At 37.4% G+C, this 18,596-nt stretch overlaps 2 protein-coding genes across 51 annotated transcripts in view; one reads left to right on the top strand and one right to left on the bottom strand.

Annotated features, from left to right (window-relative positions):
* Window positions 1-18,596, bottom strand: part of EPB41L3 (erythrocyte membrane protein band 4.1 like 3) — a 130,982-nt gene that overhangs the window by 64,798 nt on the left and 47,588 nt on the right. For 32 of the 50 annotated variants that reach the window (XM_083622498.1, XM_083622542.1, XM_083622545.1 and 29 more), the window contains exon 2: window positions 1,543-1,766. In XM_083622498.1, the coding sequence (XP_083478624.1) occupies window positions 1,543-1,755 (213 nt within the window). In that variant the 5' untranslated portion in view covers window positions 1,756-1,766. The remainder of the gene's footprint in view (window positions 1-1,542; window positions 1,767-18,596) is intronic. The other 18 variants (XM_083622547.1, XM_083622535.1, XM_083622517.1 and 15 more) reach the window with 1 other exon arrangement.
* Window positions 1-18,596, top strand: part of LOC310766424 (uncharacterized protein) — a 189,227-nt gene that overhangs the window by 156,193 nt on the left and 14,438 nt on the right. The gene's annotated exons all lie outside the window — the stretch shown is intronic.

Here is an 18,596-nt window from a genome sequence, read left to right as displayed (position 1 = left end):
TCCAGGTTAGACTGTCACAGAAGAACCTTTATAGTAATTTGTGCTGTGCACAAAAACATGCCAGGAACTATTAGAGCAGGACCCCAAACTGTCAAGATGTGTTCATGCACCTTCACAGGGAATTAAGTCTCATCTTCCTAAAGAAGCCTGACATCCTGTTCATGCAGTTATCTAGGGCAAAATGACCAGGGAGACACAACTTGCATTCAGTATTTTATTTTTTATTTTACATGCATAAATGCACATTCTTTCATGTGTGATGAACTCTTTTTCAAAGGTTATTTGTGATGCATTTCCACAAGCAATTTGATTATCTGGCTAATGGCACCATAAATTAACATCTAACAGGGAAGAAAAATTGTGTTAAGGCTCTTTTTGGATCAAGCTACCTTCAGCTAGACACAGAGCAACACTGAAATTGCTCAAATTTTCACACAGGAGGACTTCCTACTGCTTTCTTTTTGTGTGTGTGTGTGGGGGGGGAATCTAAATATTTATTTCTAACCGGACTAATCTATACATTTTGGTTTGTAACTTTGGTTCAGAGTTTGATATAATAATGTCTGATTAGCCCAACAACACCTGCTGTTGATGGAGTAAAGAATGTATGTATTATTCTAACCAAAGCCTACTATATAGTTAGAGATGGGAAACCTATTCCATACATGCCTTGTTTTGAAGCGGGCAATGCAGCTGGTCATCCATGCACATTGCTCTTGGCTTAATGCTAATACACATGCCATGTCTCTTTAAACAAAGTTGTGAACTACAGTGGTATCTCGGATTAAGAACTTAATTCGTTCTGGAGGTCTGTTCTTAACCTGAAACTGTTCTTAATCACTGCACGATTTCTGTTCTCATCCTGAAGCAAAGTTCTTAACCCGAGGTAATATTTCTGGGTTAGCGGAGTCTGTAACCTGAAGCGTATGTAACCTGAGGTACCACTGTATTTAATCCCAGTCATTGCTGTCTGCCTCCTTTGTTTCCTTTCCCATTAACAACATTCTAATGTGATGCAACTTGTTTATGTCCAAAAAGCAATGCTTTATTAAAGAGGGGGAAAGCCTCAGGGCTGAGTAATTTTTCAATGTTAACACAACTGAAAGTAGTTAAAATGTAGTCATTTTGTAAGTACCAGGCCTTAATGAATGTAAGGTTTTGTTAGTTTCAAACATCACTCAACCCCAAATAAAATGGGATTTCAACAGGTGTTAAAGTGGAAATGTGTTTCCAAACTCTTCAGAATTTGCAGTTATCTAACACTGTGATGAATAGCGAAAGGTCCCCCCCTTTTAACAATGGCAATAGGTTTTAAAAATGAAGCCCAGCATGTAAGACAATCTGACAAAAATTACAAAAGTATTATATGACTGAAATTGAGAGAGGGGAATAGTATCTAACCTCTCCCTTCCATCCCCAGTAGATCACCAATCAGTGTGCAAGAGTACTGTTTAATCAGACTGATATCTGTGTCTAAGTTATGTGTTGGCTTTCTAGTGTATGTTAAGACTTTTAAAGAAATTATCCAAGTTCTGATCTTACCGGTTCCTTTTTCACAGGAGTGCTGTGAGCTGCAACCCCAGAAAATTGTTCTAATGCATTCTGGTGCTCTTCACTCAGCTGCTGTTGCTGTTGTTGTTGCTGCTGCTGCTGTCCTTGGGCCCCTGTCCCACCCGATCCTTGTTGACCCGAAGCTTCTTTCTGCTCTTGATCCTGATCCTTTGATTCAGAATCTGATCCAGATTCTGTAGTCATGGTTGATTATTCTACAACACAAATAAAACTATTCAGTATCATAAAAAAATCAAAAGGCGACAAAAACTGTATTGACAAACAAGTAAGATGGTTTTAAGTGTCACAAAGTAGGGGTGGCAAAGTTAAGACCATTTGTGGGTGACGGGGAGTCACACCCACCCACCTACCTCTACACACAAGGGGATTTTTTTATTAGTTGTCTTCACACTTGCTCTCCTGTCCCCTCACCACACTTAGGTGGTCTGAATTTGTTTGAATGCAGGTTCTTCGTAACTCTGGTCACTGAATCCAGCTACCAGAGCTAGTCCTACTTAGGGACTTGTTTAAGATTGTAGAGGACTATAAACCATTTGTCAGATAACTAATCACCCTTTGCCCAACTCTTCCAACAGAACCCCAAGGAAATTAAACTGAAAACATCCTGTTCCTGCTTGGTGGCTCAATGCAAAATCTCTGTGCGACTCAGGGATATCACAAAAATAAGGGTCTCATCATAGCCTGGCTGTAGCCTATGACACACCTTTTAAGCATTTAGACAATCTTAAAACTCAAGAGTAAAAGTTTTCAAATGAATAAATGCAGCATTGTCACAATTTGAATCTATCAAAAACAAAAGTATGACCGTAACAATCTGATTTTGTTAACCAACATGTAATTTGCCTTAAATCTGGTAGCCATAATAATTTATTTAATTGAGTAACTATGCAATTAACAGAGGGGAAATACTCCTTTAAAAAGAAAATCAGTATTTTTGTTGGTAAGGACCTGTCCGCTACCTACTGCTATGTTCGCATTGTGATGTTCTTCACTAATCATCAATTATCACTGTAGGGGTCACTTTAGTAATGACTCAAGATCATCACTTAGATGGCCCACCTCAAACTCTTCCCAATTAAATATATTGTATGGGGTTGCCTATCTTCAGAAGGGTGGACTAAAAGTATAACAAATTTGAACTATGGTTTAATCATGTGATAACTGAACCAGGCCACTGTATGAAAGTCTAGTATTATAATCTAGTAAAACAGCCCTAGTAAAAATAACAAAATCCATTCTTGCAATCCTATTGAAATTTACTATGAAATATAAGCTCACACGTGCCAATGTATCAAAAGTTATCTATGGAAGTTACAGAGCAAATTGTACATAAAAAAGTTTATGAAAATAGGTTTGATGTATTTATGTAACAAAATTTATATATCACTTGATCGTAACAAAAACCTCTACACACTTTACAAAAATATAAAATAAAAACATTTAAAATATAAATAAAAAAACAGTAAAACAGGTTTTTTAAATGATAAAAGTGCACGGGGGGGTTGTAGCCCAAAAATTGCAGTCTGCAAATAAACAACAAAGGAAAAGAAACTGGAAACACGGGGTGCAAATTCTCACATGAGGTTTATTGCAACATTTCTTTTATAAGGAAACAGCAATAATAAACTTATTGACTTCACTCCATACCAAAAGCGAAAAGAGTATTTGTGAAAGGCATTATTATAGCCAGATAGCTCTGGAAACTGAATACAAATGAACAATAAATATTTCATCAAGCAATTAAGGAGGAAAGAAGGGTTCACTAAAATGGCTCATTACAATCCTCAATAGACTCACTTTTAAAAAAAACATTCAGGTCTAATCTTCTTTTCTGACCTATTTTTTTTTTTTTGAAAAAAAGTATTTTTATTCTGATTTCCTTGCTGAGCATTTGCTTTCTTCTTTTCCCTCTGATTGATGACTACAGTGTACTTTCTGTAAAGGCTTCACTGGGATAGTTCAGCTTATTGCCTCATCACTTTTTTGTTGGAGAAACATCATTAGTACAACCTATTGCTTCTACAGTTGCTGTAAAGTACCTTGCTTACAAGGGGTGCATGCACACATATTATTCACCATTGAAAAGCTTGATTAATTTAATGCTTTAAAAGACAATATGTGTTTGACACAGAAGTTCATCAACAATTTGTCCCAGCTATGCACAAAGTACTGTAATTCTCTGTCTTTTCTCTAGTATGGAACATGTAGAAATATCATCAGTGTATGATCAAGATTTTGCCCCTGAACTAAAATGTGACCTGACAACTACACAGCTGGTAATTATAAATCACTAACGTTTCTTAAATTTCATATTTATTATGCTTGAGTTGCTTACATCTTACTGTATCCTAGAGAAGAGCATGGCTGGCAGTAGCAATCCTCCCAGGGGATAAGGATATATACTGCATTATTTTGTGAGTTTATTAAAAGCATGCAAGATCTGCACGCCTGCCTAGCCAGCACGAGGTTACCTGTATATTTCATTTTCCCCACTACTATCACAAGCCCCTGAAATGAGTCTAAGATGTCTAGAATGCCTCAATATCCTATTCTGTTTTTTCTATGTGGATCATATTGAACTGTGCTAAAACATGCAACAGGAAGCAAAATGTCTATATTTTAATAATATAGTAAATGGGGCCCAAATTTTCAAGAAATATCCACATGGTTCAGTGATACAAGAATATAGAAAAGACAACAGGAAGCAAAAAAAACATACAATCTATGGGCAACTGCTTATATGTATTGTTTTTAAAGCGATATAAAATAAAAGCATTCAAACACAATTTACATTAATGACCGCTCGGTCACTGGTGTAAATTCTGTAAAGATCTTAGGCAACACAACTAACATTTAATCAAATCAATAGTTTTTAACTATAAGAATTTATGGATCTCACGACACCCATTTTCTGTTCATGATCATATTATGCTCATTAGTGCTGTCATATATTCAGTTTACTTTAAAATAATCAACAGTAAAATGCCAACAGAAACCAGAATGATGTGTCTTCAAGAGACTTAATTTATTTTTGCATTGGTTCTTTGTTCTACACATTGACTACTACAGCACATACAAAAATACCCTTACTTTATGCAAATGGGGTTATTTAAGCATTGCCTTTTAGTTTTGCTCATCTAGGTAGATATGTTTCTGTGAATGTCTCTCTATGCTCAACATCTAAATGTGAATGAGACTGCCTCACACTTTTAAAATGGTTATCCTAAACTTAACATATGCATACTAATAGGCTCCAACTCCTAGGGGCCAAGGTCCTTTTGTCCCCCCCATTGAATATTTTGGGGGGCTGCCTCCCCCCCCCAAAGTTGTGCATTTGCCATGTCTTGTGGTGGACTATGTGGGGTGGGGCTTACATGCCCCTCCCCATATTGTATTCAAGTTGGAAACCCTGGAGAAATTAGAAAAACAGTATATATTAAGGCAGCCTTGATATTGAACCGTGACACTGAGGGAAGATTTTTAACAATTCCCTCTACACTGAGGGGATTTTTTTAAAAAATTACACTGGCCACAGAAACACAGTGCCAGCAGACCTTCAAAACACACATGCCCACATTAATGCATAACAACAGCTGTTTCCTATATATGATTAGACCATGTTTTTTGGGGAATCCCTTTTTAAAAATCATTGAAACCATTTGTGAAAAATGGACATTTGAATAGAAGCCTTCATTTCAAAATTGTAAATGTCATTCCTATTAATTTCAGAGCTTAAGTTTAAATTTGCAACTACTCAAACATTTTCCCAAAAAAATGAACTACGATCCCCTAAAAATGAAGTGTTTGATCCTTCTTTGTGCTAGGTGTAATGTACAAACAAAGAGTCAAAGGCAAAAGTAGGGCACAAAGACAGATGTTCTGTGCCATCAAGCATCCATCACAGTGGTTGAACAGAAGATTAAATCTTAGGTTATTTTCCACATTAAGGGGGAAAATCCTTTTGAATTTAACCATGAACACTGGTCTCTCTTCAAAGTCATATAGCTTGACCCTGAAAACATCTTCCAGGTGCACCTTGATCAATTGCAGATGTTTCCAGGATTGAACTAGCAGCTGCAACCACAATCAGTTTCAACTGAACACTGACTGGAGTAAGCAAAGTAAACAAACCCTAACTTTTACTCTTGGTCATCAAAAGAACTGTTTAAAGAATTCTCTCCTCCCCCACAAATCATCCCTTTTTGTACCTACTGGGTTATCCTAATTTATGTTCCAATTTAGTACACACACTACAATATGATCCTTGATGTCTGCTTGCTTTCGTTTAAACTTTGTAATTGCTTGGGATAAAAAATATTAAACTCCTGATAATACACTCATCTTCAATTCATGGGTCAGATCCTGACTAATGATGGGTATAATAGTAGCACTACTGTCATATGAATGCATAGATAGATAGATAGATAGCACTATAAATGTTAAACACTGCTAATACAAACAAAATCTAAACCATTTCCATTTATGTCTTGACTTCAGAAGCATGTGGGATATGAGGGGATCTCCGATGCAAGGCTAGCAGTTGCATAATTTATTAATAGGTTGAGAGTAAGTTCATATCCATTAGACGAGCAAATTATAGTTGTATCTATGCAATCTATTGGTCTTCACTGGAATCAAGTACATTAAACGGAACTGCTTCTGCCAGCTTGTCACTTCTGGCAACATATGTACATGAAAATTAATAATCACTCACGGCACAAAAGAAACGGGGTATTTCTAGAAGATAATTATATCTTTTGGGAAGTTTTTGTAAATACATGCATGAAAAGTCGAATAATGAAATGAAGACGACAGTAATTGCAGAGCATAACCCATCAGATAGTTGTTTCTATTCTAGCAACTCACTCTTTTCATTTCTATTGGTGCATCTTAATTAAAACACGACGTACAACCAATTTCTCCATTCTGAGTGCAAGATCCACTTATACTGCTTGTCTGATCCCACAACAGAGTTTGAGTGGGATTTACAGACAAAAGTGTGGCGATTCAAGCTGAACGACTTTGCGTACGCAGAGGTTATCTACATTGACATAAATTAACAGCAACGCTATTATAGCAATTCAGCATTCTTTTTTAAACCTGGGTAACAGTAACAAATTAGGAACATAGGAAAGCTATCTTATACCAAGTCAGACCATTAGTTCATCTAGTCCAGTACTGATGACTACCTACAGCATTTCATGTTTCGGACAGGATTGGGTAGTTTTCCACTCCACCCAAAGGTAAGCGAACCTGGAAATCTACCACTGCTTCCTAGAGGTATTGAACCAGGTATTGAACCTAGGAACTCGTGCATAGAAAACAGATGTCCTTGCCCATAGATAACCACCAAGCACATAAAAATATTAAATCCATAGAAATTGGACAATTTCTAAGCACGTTATTTATTATTGTTGTTGTTTCAATTTATAACTCATCCTTCCTCCCGAAGGAGCCTACCTGTATGTACAATACAAAATATTAACCTACCTGACTTGGATAATATTTGTGAAAGGCAACCCCTTTCCCACACTTCCTTCATCTGCTGTGCCGATTTGGCCACAGTTGCTCTGCAATAATTACCGTGGGTACCTCATCTGGGCAACAATCCAGAAAATGGCTCAACACAAAGTCATGTAAAACTGTTCTAGTTAGCTGAAACACCAGTTTCCAGACAAAAGATAAAGACACAAAGGATGCTCTGGTGCTTGCATGTAAGTTCACTCATGCTGTCCTAAGTAGTTATTATTCTGGATCGGCAGGATTATGAGCTCGCTGCTGCTGTACAAGAATGTTTCAGGGACGGGAGCAGGATTCCTGAGCAAACTATCATTCAAAGCCTGCACACTAGAGTTACAGCTAGAACAGGTTTTCCCGTAATGGTGTTTTTAACAGGATTAGGAGAAATGGAAGAAAACACAGTAATCTGAACAAGGAAGCAAACACACACACATGCATCATCCTGACTCCACATTTTACAATTTAGCATACCATTGCTAGAAAACCTGTTTTAGCTGCAACCCTAAAGAGAGAACCAACAAGATCTGCTTATTAACTTCAATTAATTGTTTCAAGATATATGTTTTTCTAACTTTGAACATGATTAGTTGATTCCTTACTATAAAAGGGTAGAACCTCTTTGCCACATTTTGTTTGGTCTTGGTTCATTCCGACCTCAGGAAACCCCTCTGGTGAATCCTTGTCCTGAATTTTAAGTACTTTGTGAAGTGCTTTCTTTGTCATACCAAAGACTTTACCAAAGAACACTAGCACTTAAAAAGACAGAGGTGCAAGTACCTTTTGTCCTGGCATGTTGAGGAAAGTTTCACTGGACTTCAAAGCCAGCAGTAACTCACTTAAAACAATTGAGCCTTAATTTGAGACATGGAATTGAGTCAAGAGTTCTTGGACTTTGAGACATGGTGATATGCCTCAAAATATCATCGGGGGAGCAAAAACTGATGCTTAACAATACTTAATTTTAATTTAATGTATGCAGTCCTCCAGGCTTCTTTCTCTTGCCCTCAAGACTCTCACTAGGCCATGTCCCCTCACTGGTCCTGCTCTGCATCCTCCTTGCATTTTCTGCCTAGCTGGAACTTGTCCCTGAACTGTGATAATGTCTCTTGTTGACCTGAGAGGAAACGGGAAAGTGGTGTTTCTGTGTTAGTTGTATCTCTGGCTTCTGCATGAATGAAATTTAGTCTACCATACAAGTAAGAGAAATATCCCTGCCCATTTTTTCCCTGGCCCCACTGAAAGTGGAATGTGGCCCCTGGTAGATCCCCATGAGGCAATGTGGCCCTCGGATTTATAACTCCCAAGTTATAAAGTTATTCAGGGCAATTGTCATTTGGACTGCTCCTCAGAGATGCAAGCATAATGAGGTTATTCACTATGGCACAATGCAAGTTATATCTTTTGGGGAGTCGTTTACTGGTGCTAGGGCATAGTTTTCTTGAACAACAAAATACTGGTTGTAAATAAATACACACTGAATTTGGCTCTACTGAACATACATTTAAGCTCTGAAAATCATTCCATATAAACATGCTCCATGATTTCAGAAATGCCCTGGGGTTTTATAATGCTTAAGGCACATATGCCGGACATTACACTTTAGTCACACACCACACACATATTCTCTTTGCCTCTTGGGTCCTGCGGCAAACAGCTGTCATTAATATTCACCCCTTCTGCTAACACTTTCCTTAATCCCAGTAGGGCTTCCTAGCCTATAATTAAACTTTCCAGCTGCTGCACTGCTAGACAGAACCCAAATGGATCATTTGCTTTTAAAACATTCCCTCTTTGCTAGTCCAAGGATGAATTCGAAGAAACTTTTTTCACAATGTCATGGTTCATTCTATTTCTTCCAATCTATGTCATGTACTAAGTGCTTCACATTCCCTAACATTACATTCTGACATGATAGGGCAGCATTTTCAAAAGTGCTACCTGTTTCATGTTCAGAACTACTTAGTGAGAGTTGAAAAATCTGAATGCATGGATGCGATGTTAATATCAGAGGAAGGGTTTTGTTCAGTTAGAGTCCGGGAAAGCTAAGCTAAGGGGTAACAATCGTAGTTAGGCAACAATCATAGTTTAATGGCAATTTTAAAAACCAAAGTAGCAGAAACACAATTAAATGAGAGATGTATTATTTACATGCCAGAAATGTCAAATCTTTAAAAGGAACGAATACATCCACAGAAATACTCTTCAAAAAATTAAGAAGGTACTAGGAAATTATTGCTATCCAATTAACGAAAATTCTGATCTTCCTTCAGACAGGGAGGTGCAGCACATACACCCCAGAAACACCTAGAACCAGGATTAAATATATATATATATAAGAAACTTCTTCAGCTTGAAGCCTAACAACCCTATCATCAAGTTACACCCCAAGTATTTCAGTGGAGCTCATCTGAAATGTCCCTGAACATCTCATCTAATTTCTCTCAGCATCTTCAAAACATGCAACCTGGCCTTGCAAATGAACTTCTTCCCCAAAAGCCAACACTGTCTTGCATCACACACACTCCCAAAGTGTTTACTAAACAGGGATTAAACTTCTACATACAAGCAAATCCTATGATTCATTCTGAATCAAAATATAACCAATTTTCAAAAAGGAAATCAAAGGCACTTCTCCCACTACATAAAGTAGTACTGCTACAATAAATACATTAATTTTTTATTGTTATTTTAAATATATTGTTACTAATGATTACTTGGTTTACTAAAGTATGCACAATGTCTCTTTTTTCAAGTTACATTTTCTACAGATCAGTTTCATTTGTTGAGACCTTAGTGTTACATTAGGAAGAAAAGAGGGAAAGAGGTGGAGGGGGGCATGGTGAGTGGGGTGGCAATGCTTCTATTCTACTTAGTATATGTGTGGGGTTTTGTGTCAGTGTCACTTGTGTGGGAATACCTTTATGAACTTCATTCAAAGGAAAACTGGCAAGTGCCCACCAGCCATCTCAATAAAGCACTGCCCCAAATGAATTGCTTAGCCTCCTGACAACAGCAGCATTCTAGGTCACTTACCCTTTTTGTCTCCCTCAAAATATTTAAAGTGACAACATGCCTTGGCTGTCCATTTTGAACTGCACAGCAGAGATAAAAAGCAAGTACTCCGGATACCCGAGATTTCATGTTGGAAGTGCTTAACAGTTTAAACTGAGATATTCTCCTTTTCTGAAACAGTCTTCTGTTTAAACAAGGGGAAATGCCAAAGTATAAATTTAAATGGGGGTATCAAGCTGGTCTTCTTTCACTCATGGAGATGATTTTGGTCAAGTTGATGCCTTTGCTAACGGAGGAGGCAAGGTCAGGGTTTTGCCAGCAATCCCCTTCCAAAAGCAGCTCTGGGGAGTTTGGGGGACCCTCCAAAACTGGGTAGAAAGTATTGTCAGAGCTTCAAGGTGAAGAACAAACTGACACACCCTCCTCTTTCATTAGTGGAGGTGTTCGGTGGATCAAAACTCTTCTGTAAATGTAAGGGCACCAGCTAAATTCCACCCACTAGAATTAACACTGCTAATTGACCCATGTGTAGATTATGCTATTCTATTTTTGAAAGGCTATCTCCATTTTGTATGTTTAATAACTAAACAGCCCTGGCAAAACATATATTCACATCTGCAGTGTTTTTACTTCAAAACGACTGATCTGTTGCTTATTTTACGAGTTTACAAGATACTTAACTTCCCAATCATAAACATGCTAGGCTAAGAAAGTAGGTGGTTATCAGCAGGTTTACCAACAGCTGCATAAGCAAAACCTTTACCAAGTGGTATAAACACACACACACACACACACACACACACACACACACACATCACTGGATAAGAGTTAGAAATTTAAGGGATTCCAACTGAGATTTTGCATTAAGGAAGTGCAGCTATAGCTATAGCCCAGATATAGCTATACCCCAGGTTCAGCATGACACATCCATAACATAAAATGTGAGACATCCCTACATCAAAGGACAGGCTATGGAAAACACTACTTCACCCTTTCTCTAATTAATACCATGCCGCAGGCTTGAGGAAAGAGAAATGGCACACTACAGCAACTGCTGTTTAGGATGGCACGTCCATGGCAGGTGTTTAAAAAGGTAAGCCTGTGTGAAATTGTTTACAGCTGGAAATTTAAGCAAGTAAAAGATGTAATTTGTTAAAATATATAATTTTTTGTTAGCTGTTGTAGATTTGGTCATAGTTCAGACTGGAAAATGTTCATGCACATTAATAAAAATATATATCTTTTCTGGTGGCACAACACAAACAACTCCTTTTGGTTGCCTTTTGGTTGTTTTTATTTTTAATATTGGGGGGCCTCAGTGTGTGTGTGAAGACCTGGTGAAAGAAAAACAATAAAACGGAGGAAAGCAGTACAATTTCTGCTGTACAGCAACACTGATGTTTCTAAGAACAATAAGGGGCTGAGGATAACAATTTCTTCTGCATAAGAGATAATTAAAGAGAAAATAAAAATAAGTAGGAACTTAACACAAGAATGGGCAACAATACCACTTTGACAGAGCTGTACTTGATGCAGGAACTAATAGGCTCCTTGAACCAGCTGTGTGCAAATTACAATGTCATTAACTGAACACAATTTACAGCCAAGAATATATAAATGCTCTTAAAAATGTATTCCTCCCCAATAAAAGGAGAGTATATTGTTCTGATACTTTCTAAAAATTTACTTCTAGTCAAAGTTGTTCTTACAACAGTGGTTCATGCATAAGTTCCTCTCACATCCTGTTGTCATATTTATTGTTTCATATCACACAACTATCTCTCTATACAATTGTAGCTCTCAGTAGTTTCCCAGATATCATTAAAATTAGATGGCCTATACAGGATGACTTAAGAATGCTCCCTACAAGATACCTTTTGTACCTCTTGTATCAACATGACTAAAAATTAAAAACGAGCCTTTTACTTGCTTCAACTAGCATTACTGGGACTTGCACATACTACCAGATTTGCATGAAGTCACTACAGCCAATACAAGAATTTGAATATCATTTGTTAACAAGAACTCAGTTGCTCCTCCAAATCCTTCAATGGAATGTATTAAAAATGCCACTGAGACCATTCCAATGTCACTCATTTATGCTGCCTGTCTCCTTTGGAATGATAATGTGGGTGAAAGTTTTATCAAACTTCTCTGTTCTGCAACAATAATTAACAGTGTATGGATAGTAAAGGGAAATGGAGAAGAGTACACTTGGAGATACACAGTGTACATGAACATTTCAAAAGGTTGCATTACTTCCTTGGCTTAGACTGAAGAAACTACAGCTTTTATAACTTTTTCCAGTGCTGACAGAGAAACAAACTTTTTTTTTTAGTGCTGCAGATGGCATTCATCTCTTATCTTTCCCTATCATTGAATCTAGATGTGGTAGTGCAACTGATGGGAGTTGGGAGTCCAACAAGATTTAGACTCTACAGAGCCACATTCCCTATTCCTTATGCTCTACTGTAGCAAATGCCTGCTCTCAAGATAACTCCTGGTACTCAAGTTTCTGAAATGCTGATATTTTGTAGGCTCAAACCATTAAACTTAGACATGATTACGCTTCCAGCTCTCCTTTTATGATATAAAAATGCAGTAAAATCTCTCAATTTACCACAATGGCATGCTAAAATTGCATTCCATTTTTTTTTTAAATTAAAATTTGAGAAGCACAGGTTTGCTTTGTGTTCCCTATAAATAATGCTATATAGGGTTCCATGGCTTTTGTCTTGCTTACAACCCTGAATATTGGTGTATACGGTACATTAAAATGGCATGTTTATAACTTATAATTCTTGACATTATATATTACAGTTGCTCAAATAAATATCTATAGTTTTATTACGAAGGCAGCAAAAATAGTAAACTATCATAAAAACTTCAACAAGATAGAGAAATACAAATGTTAAAGTTTAGTAAATTTGGGGTGCAAGTTGTAGTGCTCTGGATCAACAATCGTTGGATTGTGCCATTCTTCTTTACTAAAGCTTATTTTCATCATTTTTGACAAAACAGATTTAGTGACCTACACACAGAATCTAAACCATTAAGTTCAAAAGAACTGGAAATCCTGTTCTCTATTCTGCACTCTCAGTCTGTTGCAGTAGAAAGAATTATTCACATTGCTCACACTGCTGCTCCAACAAAGTAATCAAAAACAGCAATGTGCTGGCACCAAACTAAAAGGCCCTTATAATTGCCATGTTTCAAATTCCATTTAGTCAGCCCCTAGCAAAGAGGCTACAAAACTCTTTAATAAATCATAAAACCAGAGGGGGGGAAATTAGGTCATCTTGTCCATCCCCCAACATTTTAAAATTGCATTATCCATTGTACCACTGAATACTCGGTCAACTTGTAAATGATTCAAGTGATGGGATTTTTACTGCCCCCCTGGAGAAACTGCTCTATAGTCCATGAGTGAGCTCTTTCCTGATAACACTTTCTCCACCTATTTACCCATTTTAGAGGACAACATATATATTATATTATATTATTGCCATTACTATTTTCACACTTTTTGATAATTTAGCAAAAGACTTTGTATTATTTACTGATCCCCACCACCACAAAAACCTTACTGCTACTTAATAAACATTCTGTAACCCATTATAATTTGCTGCTATCTGTGTAATTTAGGGGCACAAACGAATGAAAATGTGTTACCTACAACAATAGTAGATGTGTGCATGCACAAAGTTCCAAATTATTTCATTTATTTAGTAGATTTATATCTCACTTTTCAACTGGAGTCCCCAAAGCAGCTATCAAGCATTTATAAAACACAACACATGCTCAAGAAACAAAACCACCATGCCCCCTGAAGCAGAAACCAGCTTTAAATATTCCTTCCTACAGGGCAGTTGCTAAACATTAGCTCTTACGATGGTCAACCCTGATGCTACCTTTGTCTAACTCCCTCACTGTCTTCTTCCTTTTCACAGGGCACTTGATGTCAGTTGGCTCTCTGACATTGCTTTGATATCAGAAAAAGCAGATTGTTTCCTGAGCAGCAATACTGGATTGGGAGGGGGTGGGGGAGGACAGTGGACAACCAAGTGGGTGACCAAAAAAGCAGTGCTACCGAAGAGATAAAATGTAAATATTTGTATTTATTTATAAAAGTATTTATATACTGCCATCTCAGAAAATATCAGGGTGATGTACAAAAAAATGTATACAAATCATAAAACACCATTAAAAACAGTGCAAAATAATCATTAAAATGACTGGCTAATTGAGAATATTTTAACCAATTGCTTAGGCCTGTCTGCATAAAAAGGTCTTCAAGAGATGCCTGAAAGTCAAAAACAAGGGTGTCTGCTGAACCTCTGCAGCAAGAGTGTTCCACAGCATTGGCGCGTGACACCAAATCCCCAACTTCTATTGGAGGCCAGTCGGGCCTCCGTATCTAAGGGAACAACCATCATTGTCCATCTAGATGATCTCAGTAACTAAGCTGAGATATAAAGACTCAGGCAGTCCTTAAGTTATCCTGGATCCAAGTGATTCAGGGCTTTGTATATCAACACATGAGCTTTGAACCTGACCCAGAATCGTATGGGCCTGCAGTGCAGACCTTCTATCAGAGGTGTCACATAATGTTGAAGGTCTGGCCCCATCAGCAGCCTAGACACTGACTTATGCACTAGCTGGAGCTTCCAGACCAGGCCCAAGGGCAGACCACATAAAACAAACATGTAGTGCATATCAAAGTTATCATAAAGAACACGTAGAATGCAGACTTTATGCTTGGTAGCTTTTCTCCAGCTTTTACACATCTTAACCAAACAGATACAAGTGTGGAAGTACTCGTATAATATTTAATGTACAATTCTTCCTGATATCCAACCATGGTTATTTCCACCACTCATGCATGTAATGGTCCTATTTTAAATAGAATCATAGGATTGCAGAATTGAAAGAGACCATGAGGGTCATCTAGTCCAGCAGTGTGCAATGCAGGAATCTTTTGTCCAACATGGGACTTAAACCCACAACCCTTAAATTAAGTGTCTCATGCTCTACTGACTGAATACATTTATATTACTGCAAAATTGAAAGTGAACAAACTTCTTACATCAACCCTTATGTGAAAGCATGCTACTTCTTGTTCACTTCAAACTGATTGCCCTTCAATTTTAAAGCAATTAGCTAAATCCTGGCTCTGGCAGTGTGAGACACCATGAGACAAGAGCTATCTTTCCACACACTATTACTGATCATATCTGCTAGTGCTATTATATTCTCTCTTTAGTCAACTCTCTGCTAAGCTGAAGAAACAATCACTATTTGTTACATTAGCAGGTCCACACCTCCTGTTATCTGTTTGACCTCCTCTGTAACTGTTCACATTCTAATGTAGTCTCCTTGAAGGTGATATATGGCATTTATAGCCACACTTTAGTCAAAAAATCTCTTAGGGAGCCTACAAAAATCAGTATTAAAATAGTGCCTGTCCTCAGGCTTACAACCTAAAGAGACATCACACATAAAGAAAAAATAGAATGAGAGGGAAGAGGGGAAAACAAGCTCAAGTTCTTAAAGTTAAAATTAGATATAACAAGAATTTTAAATTATATTTTAACATCTCTATTCTATATCTCAATTTATAATTTCTTTTTATTTAAAAATATATTTATCTTCTTGAAATTATATCTGAACAGCTGGAGAAATGCAGTACATGTAATAAAATTCATTTGCACACAAAACATCAGTATTGGGAACAGCAGAATATTATTTCTCTTCTTGGGTTGCACTGCTAAATGACCTTGAGTGGTTATATCACTCACTGCTTTCTTTTTCTCCTCTCTCCCATCATCTATTTTTATCATGCATCTCTTCAATGCAGGTACCACTGTGTATGATATTTATAGGCTCTTGTGCATTAGAGATTCCACAGAAGAGGGTGAGAAACAGAACCGTAATTTCAAAAGGACTTACTGTTCAGAAGTACCACTAAAATTGGAAACTACTCATATTCTGATTAACACAGGTTTTGGCTTCAACTTAGCTTGCCTTTAAATAAATATGAACTGCTTATATAGGCTTATAGGCTTATATAGGCATGAATTCAATCACCAGATACCGATCCTGAGTTGGACATGGTGCTAACAATAACAATCCATGTCTGAAAGTAGAGCAATATACACTGGAGGAAAGAGCCTGGATTTTGACGTGCCTTCAGACCCTAAATAAATTTTGGGTCCCCAAATTTGATAAGTGGTGCCATTCAAATGGTGTGTGCGCACCACATATTGTGATCAATTATGTGTGGTGGGGCTTACCTGCTCCTCCTATTTTATGTAAAATGGCACCCCTGCACACAATTATCTCCATGGTACAATGGCGTTTGACACAGTGTGTGTGTTGAAATCCACTCACTGAAGGATAGACGAGGCCCTTTGTGCAGCGATACATTAAGGAAATGGGCTGATGCTATGACATAGCACCCATGGAGTGGTCCGCAGCAACCAGCATTGTTATATTTCACAAAGTGAGAAAATTTCTCTCTTTAGGCTTTAATGTAGGCTTTATTTAGGCCTAAACCAAAACTAAACAGAGTCATGCCTCTTCCACCATATATAAAAGAGTTCAAAGCTACCACAGATGAATAGCAGATTCTTTTTAATAAGTGTTCTGACATGAACTATATTTCTGTTATCGCACGCATGATGCAGTTCAGAGAAGCATACTTCTACCACTGCTAATCCTTAACCATTCAGGCAAGAACAAATCTATATAAATAGATAAAGGGAACTTACAAGTGTCTCTCATACCTCCTTTTGCCCCCATTCAAAAGTACCTGCTCGTCCAGTTTTTAAAAATCTCCTAACATCCAGTGTTTGAGGGAAAAGGTCAACTGAATGCCAACCTAGCTAAGCAATGTTTCAATACTTCAGTTTCAATTTGCAAAGGGTTTCATAATATGTGTTTGAGCAGCTAAGAGCGCAATAAAAATGGACACCCCCGACATGCTTCCATGTGCTGTAAAGATCTTGTTTGAAAAGGTTACAACAGAAAAATCCATGGGAAAGATGAAGAAGTCAGACCAAAAATAGATTTTTTTATTCCAATATTAAATCTGAACTAGTAACATTACCTTTCCTTCAGTTTCCCTGTGACAAAAGAAATCTGCCCGAAAAAAACCAGCTCCCAATAAGCTATACATCCAACACTTGTCAAACTAAGAGGAGACCCACTGATTTCAGTGAGTTTTCTCTCAGTATGACTTAGTTGGATATCACCCAAAGAGTTTAGCCTGCCTTACCAATTGCATACATACATACATACATACATACATACATAAATACACACACTCTCTCTCATACACACACATACAGGAGCTGCTAATGAGCATAGCTATTGGCCATTGTACAAATTTGCTACAGCTCATGAAGAATATGCATTCTACTAATTTCTTAGTCAATATACATATTCTCCAACAGGCCTTAGGCATTGTTAATATCTCAACAACCTTTTATGAATTCTCTGGCCATTGTGCAAATGTCCCAACAGAAGTTGGGGGATGTGCCTATCTCAGCTACATTTTTACATTCTCTGGGCAATAGTGCCTGTTCTCCAGAAATTATGCATACATGCCCTTGGTTTCTATCCCTAGTTGAAAACTGGGCAAATCATTGCCTGCAAGCTGCAAGCAGCCTGCAGTTGAGAAGATATACACATTGGCCAAAGCCTCTTGGAAAATGTGCATACCGACTGGGAAATGAGTACAATTCTCCACAAACTGTGAATGTACACAATGGCCAGTTGTTATGTGCATTAGCTGTTCAGCTCACATTCCCCCTAACATATGTACAATACACACCTGGGAACAGATTTCACATGATTTATCTTCTGTGGAGAATACCACATCCCAGTTTAAATTTGCAATCATCAAAAAAAATTTACCACAGGGCAGATACACATATTTTAGTTTTACAGTGTGATATTAAGGTTGTGTTTTTTGTTTTAAAATCTAACTTCACTGTTATTTGCTCCTTAATAAATGTGCTTAAGACTGCAGCTTTAAGATGCAACCCTATATGGATTTGCTTGGAAACAAGCCTCACAGCAGTCAGTGAGGCCTACTTGCAGTAAGTGTATATAGATAACGCCTGCAAAGTTTACCATTTTGTTTTACATTTGTCGTTGTCTTCTTTGCCATATCTTTCTGTATGCATTCATGGTTGCCAATCCCGTTAGCATCTGTATTACTTTTAATATGGGATTCTCAAACCTAAAAGACAGGTTGTTCATCTCATTTCACTTTATACATAGCAAGGCCTGGGAGAAAACATGGTCATACCAAAACTAGTTTTCTTTCAGATGCTGCTGGTCATGCTATATATTTTGTTGATATTTCATGTGGTTAGTTAGGAGATTTCATATTTCTCAAGACGCCAAGTTGTATATTAATCTCAAATCTCAGATCAAATACAACTTCAATCTATAACTAGAAATCTTGTCCAACACTTTTGCTGGAT

The sequence above is a fragment of the Podarcis filfolensis genome (assembly GCF_964270895.1).
Source record: "Podarcis filfolensis genome assembly, chromosome: 7".
Taxonomy (NCBI): domain Eukaryota; kingdom Metazoa; phylum Chordata; class Lepidosauria; order Squamata; family Lacertidae; genus Podarcis; species Podarcis filfolensis.
Note: the sequence above shows the minus strand (reverse complement) of the source record. Positions and strands in the feature narration are given on the sequence as shown.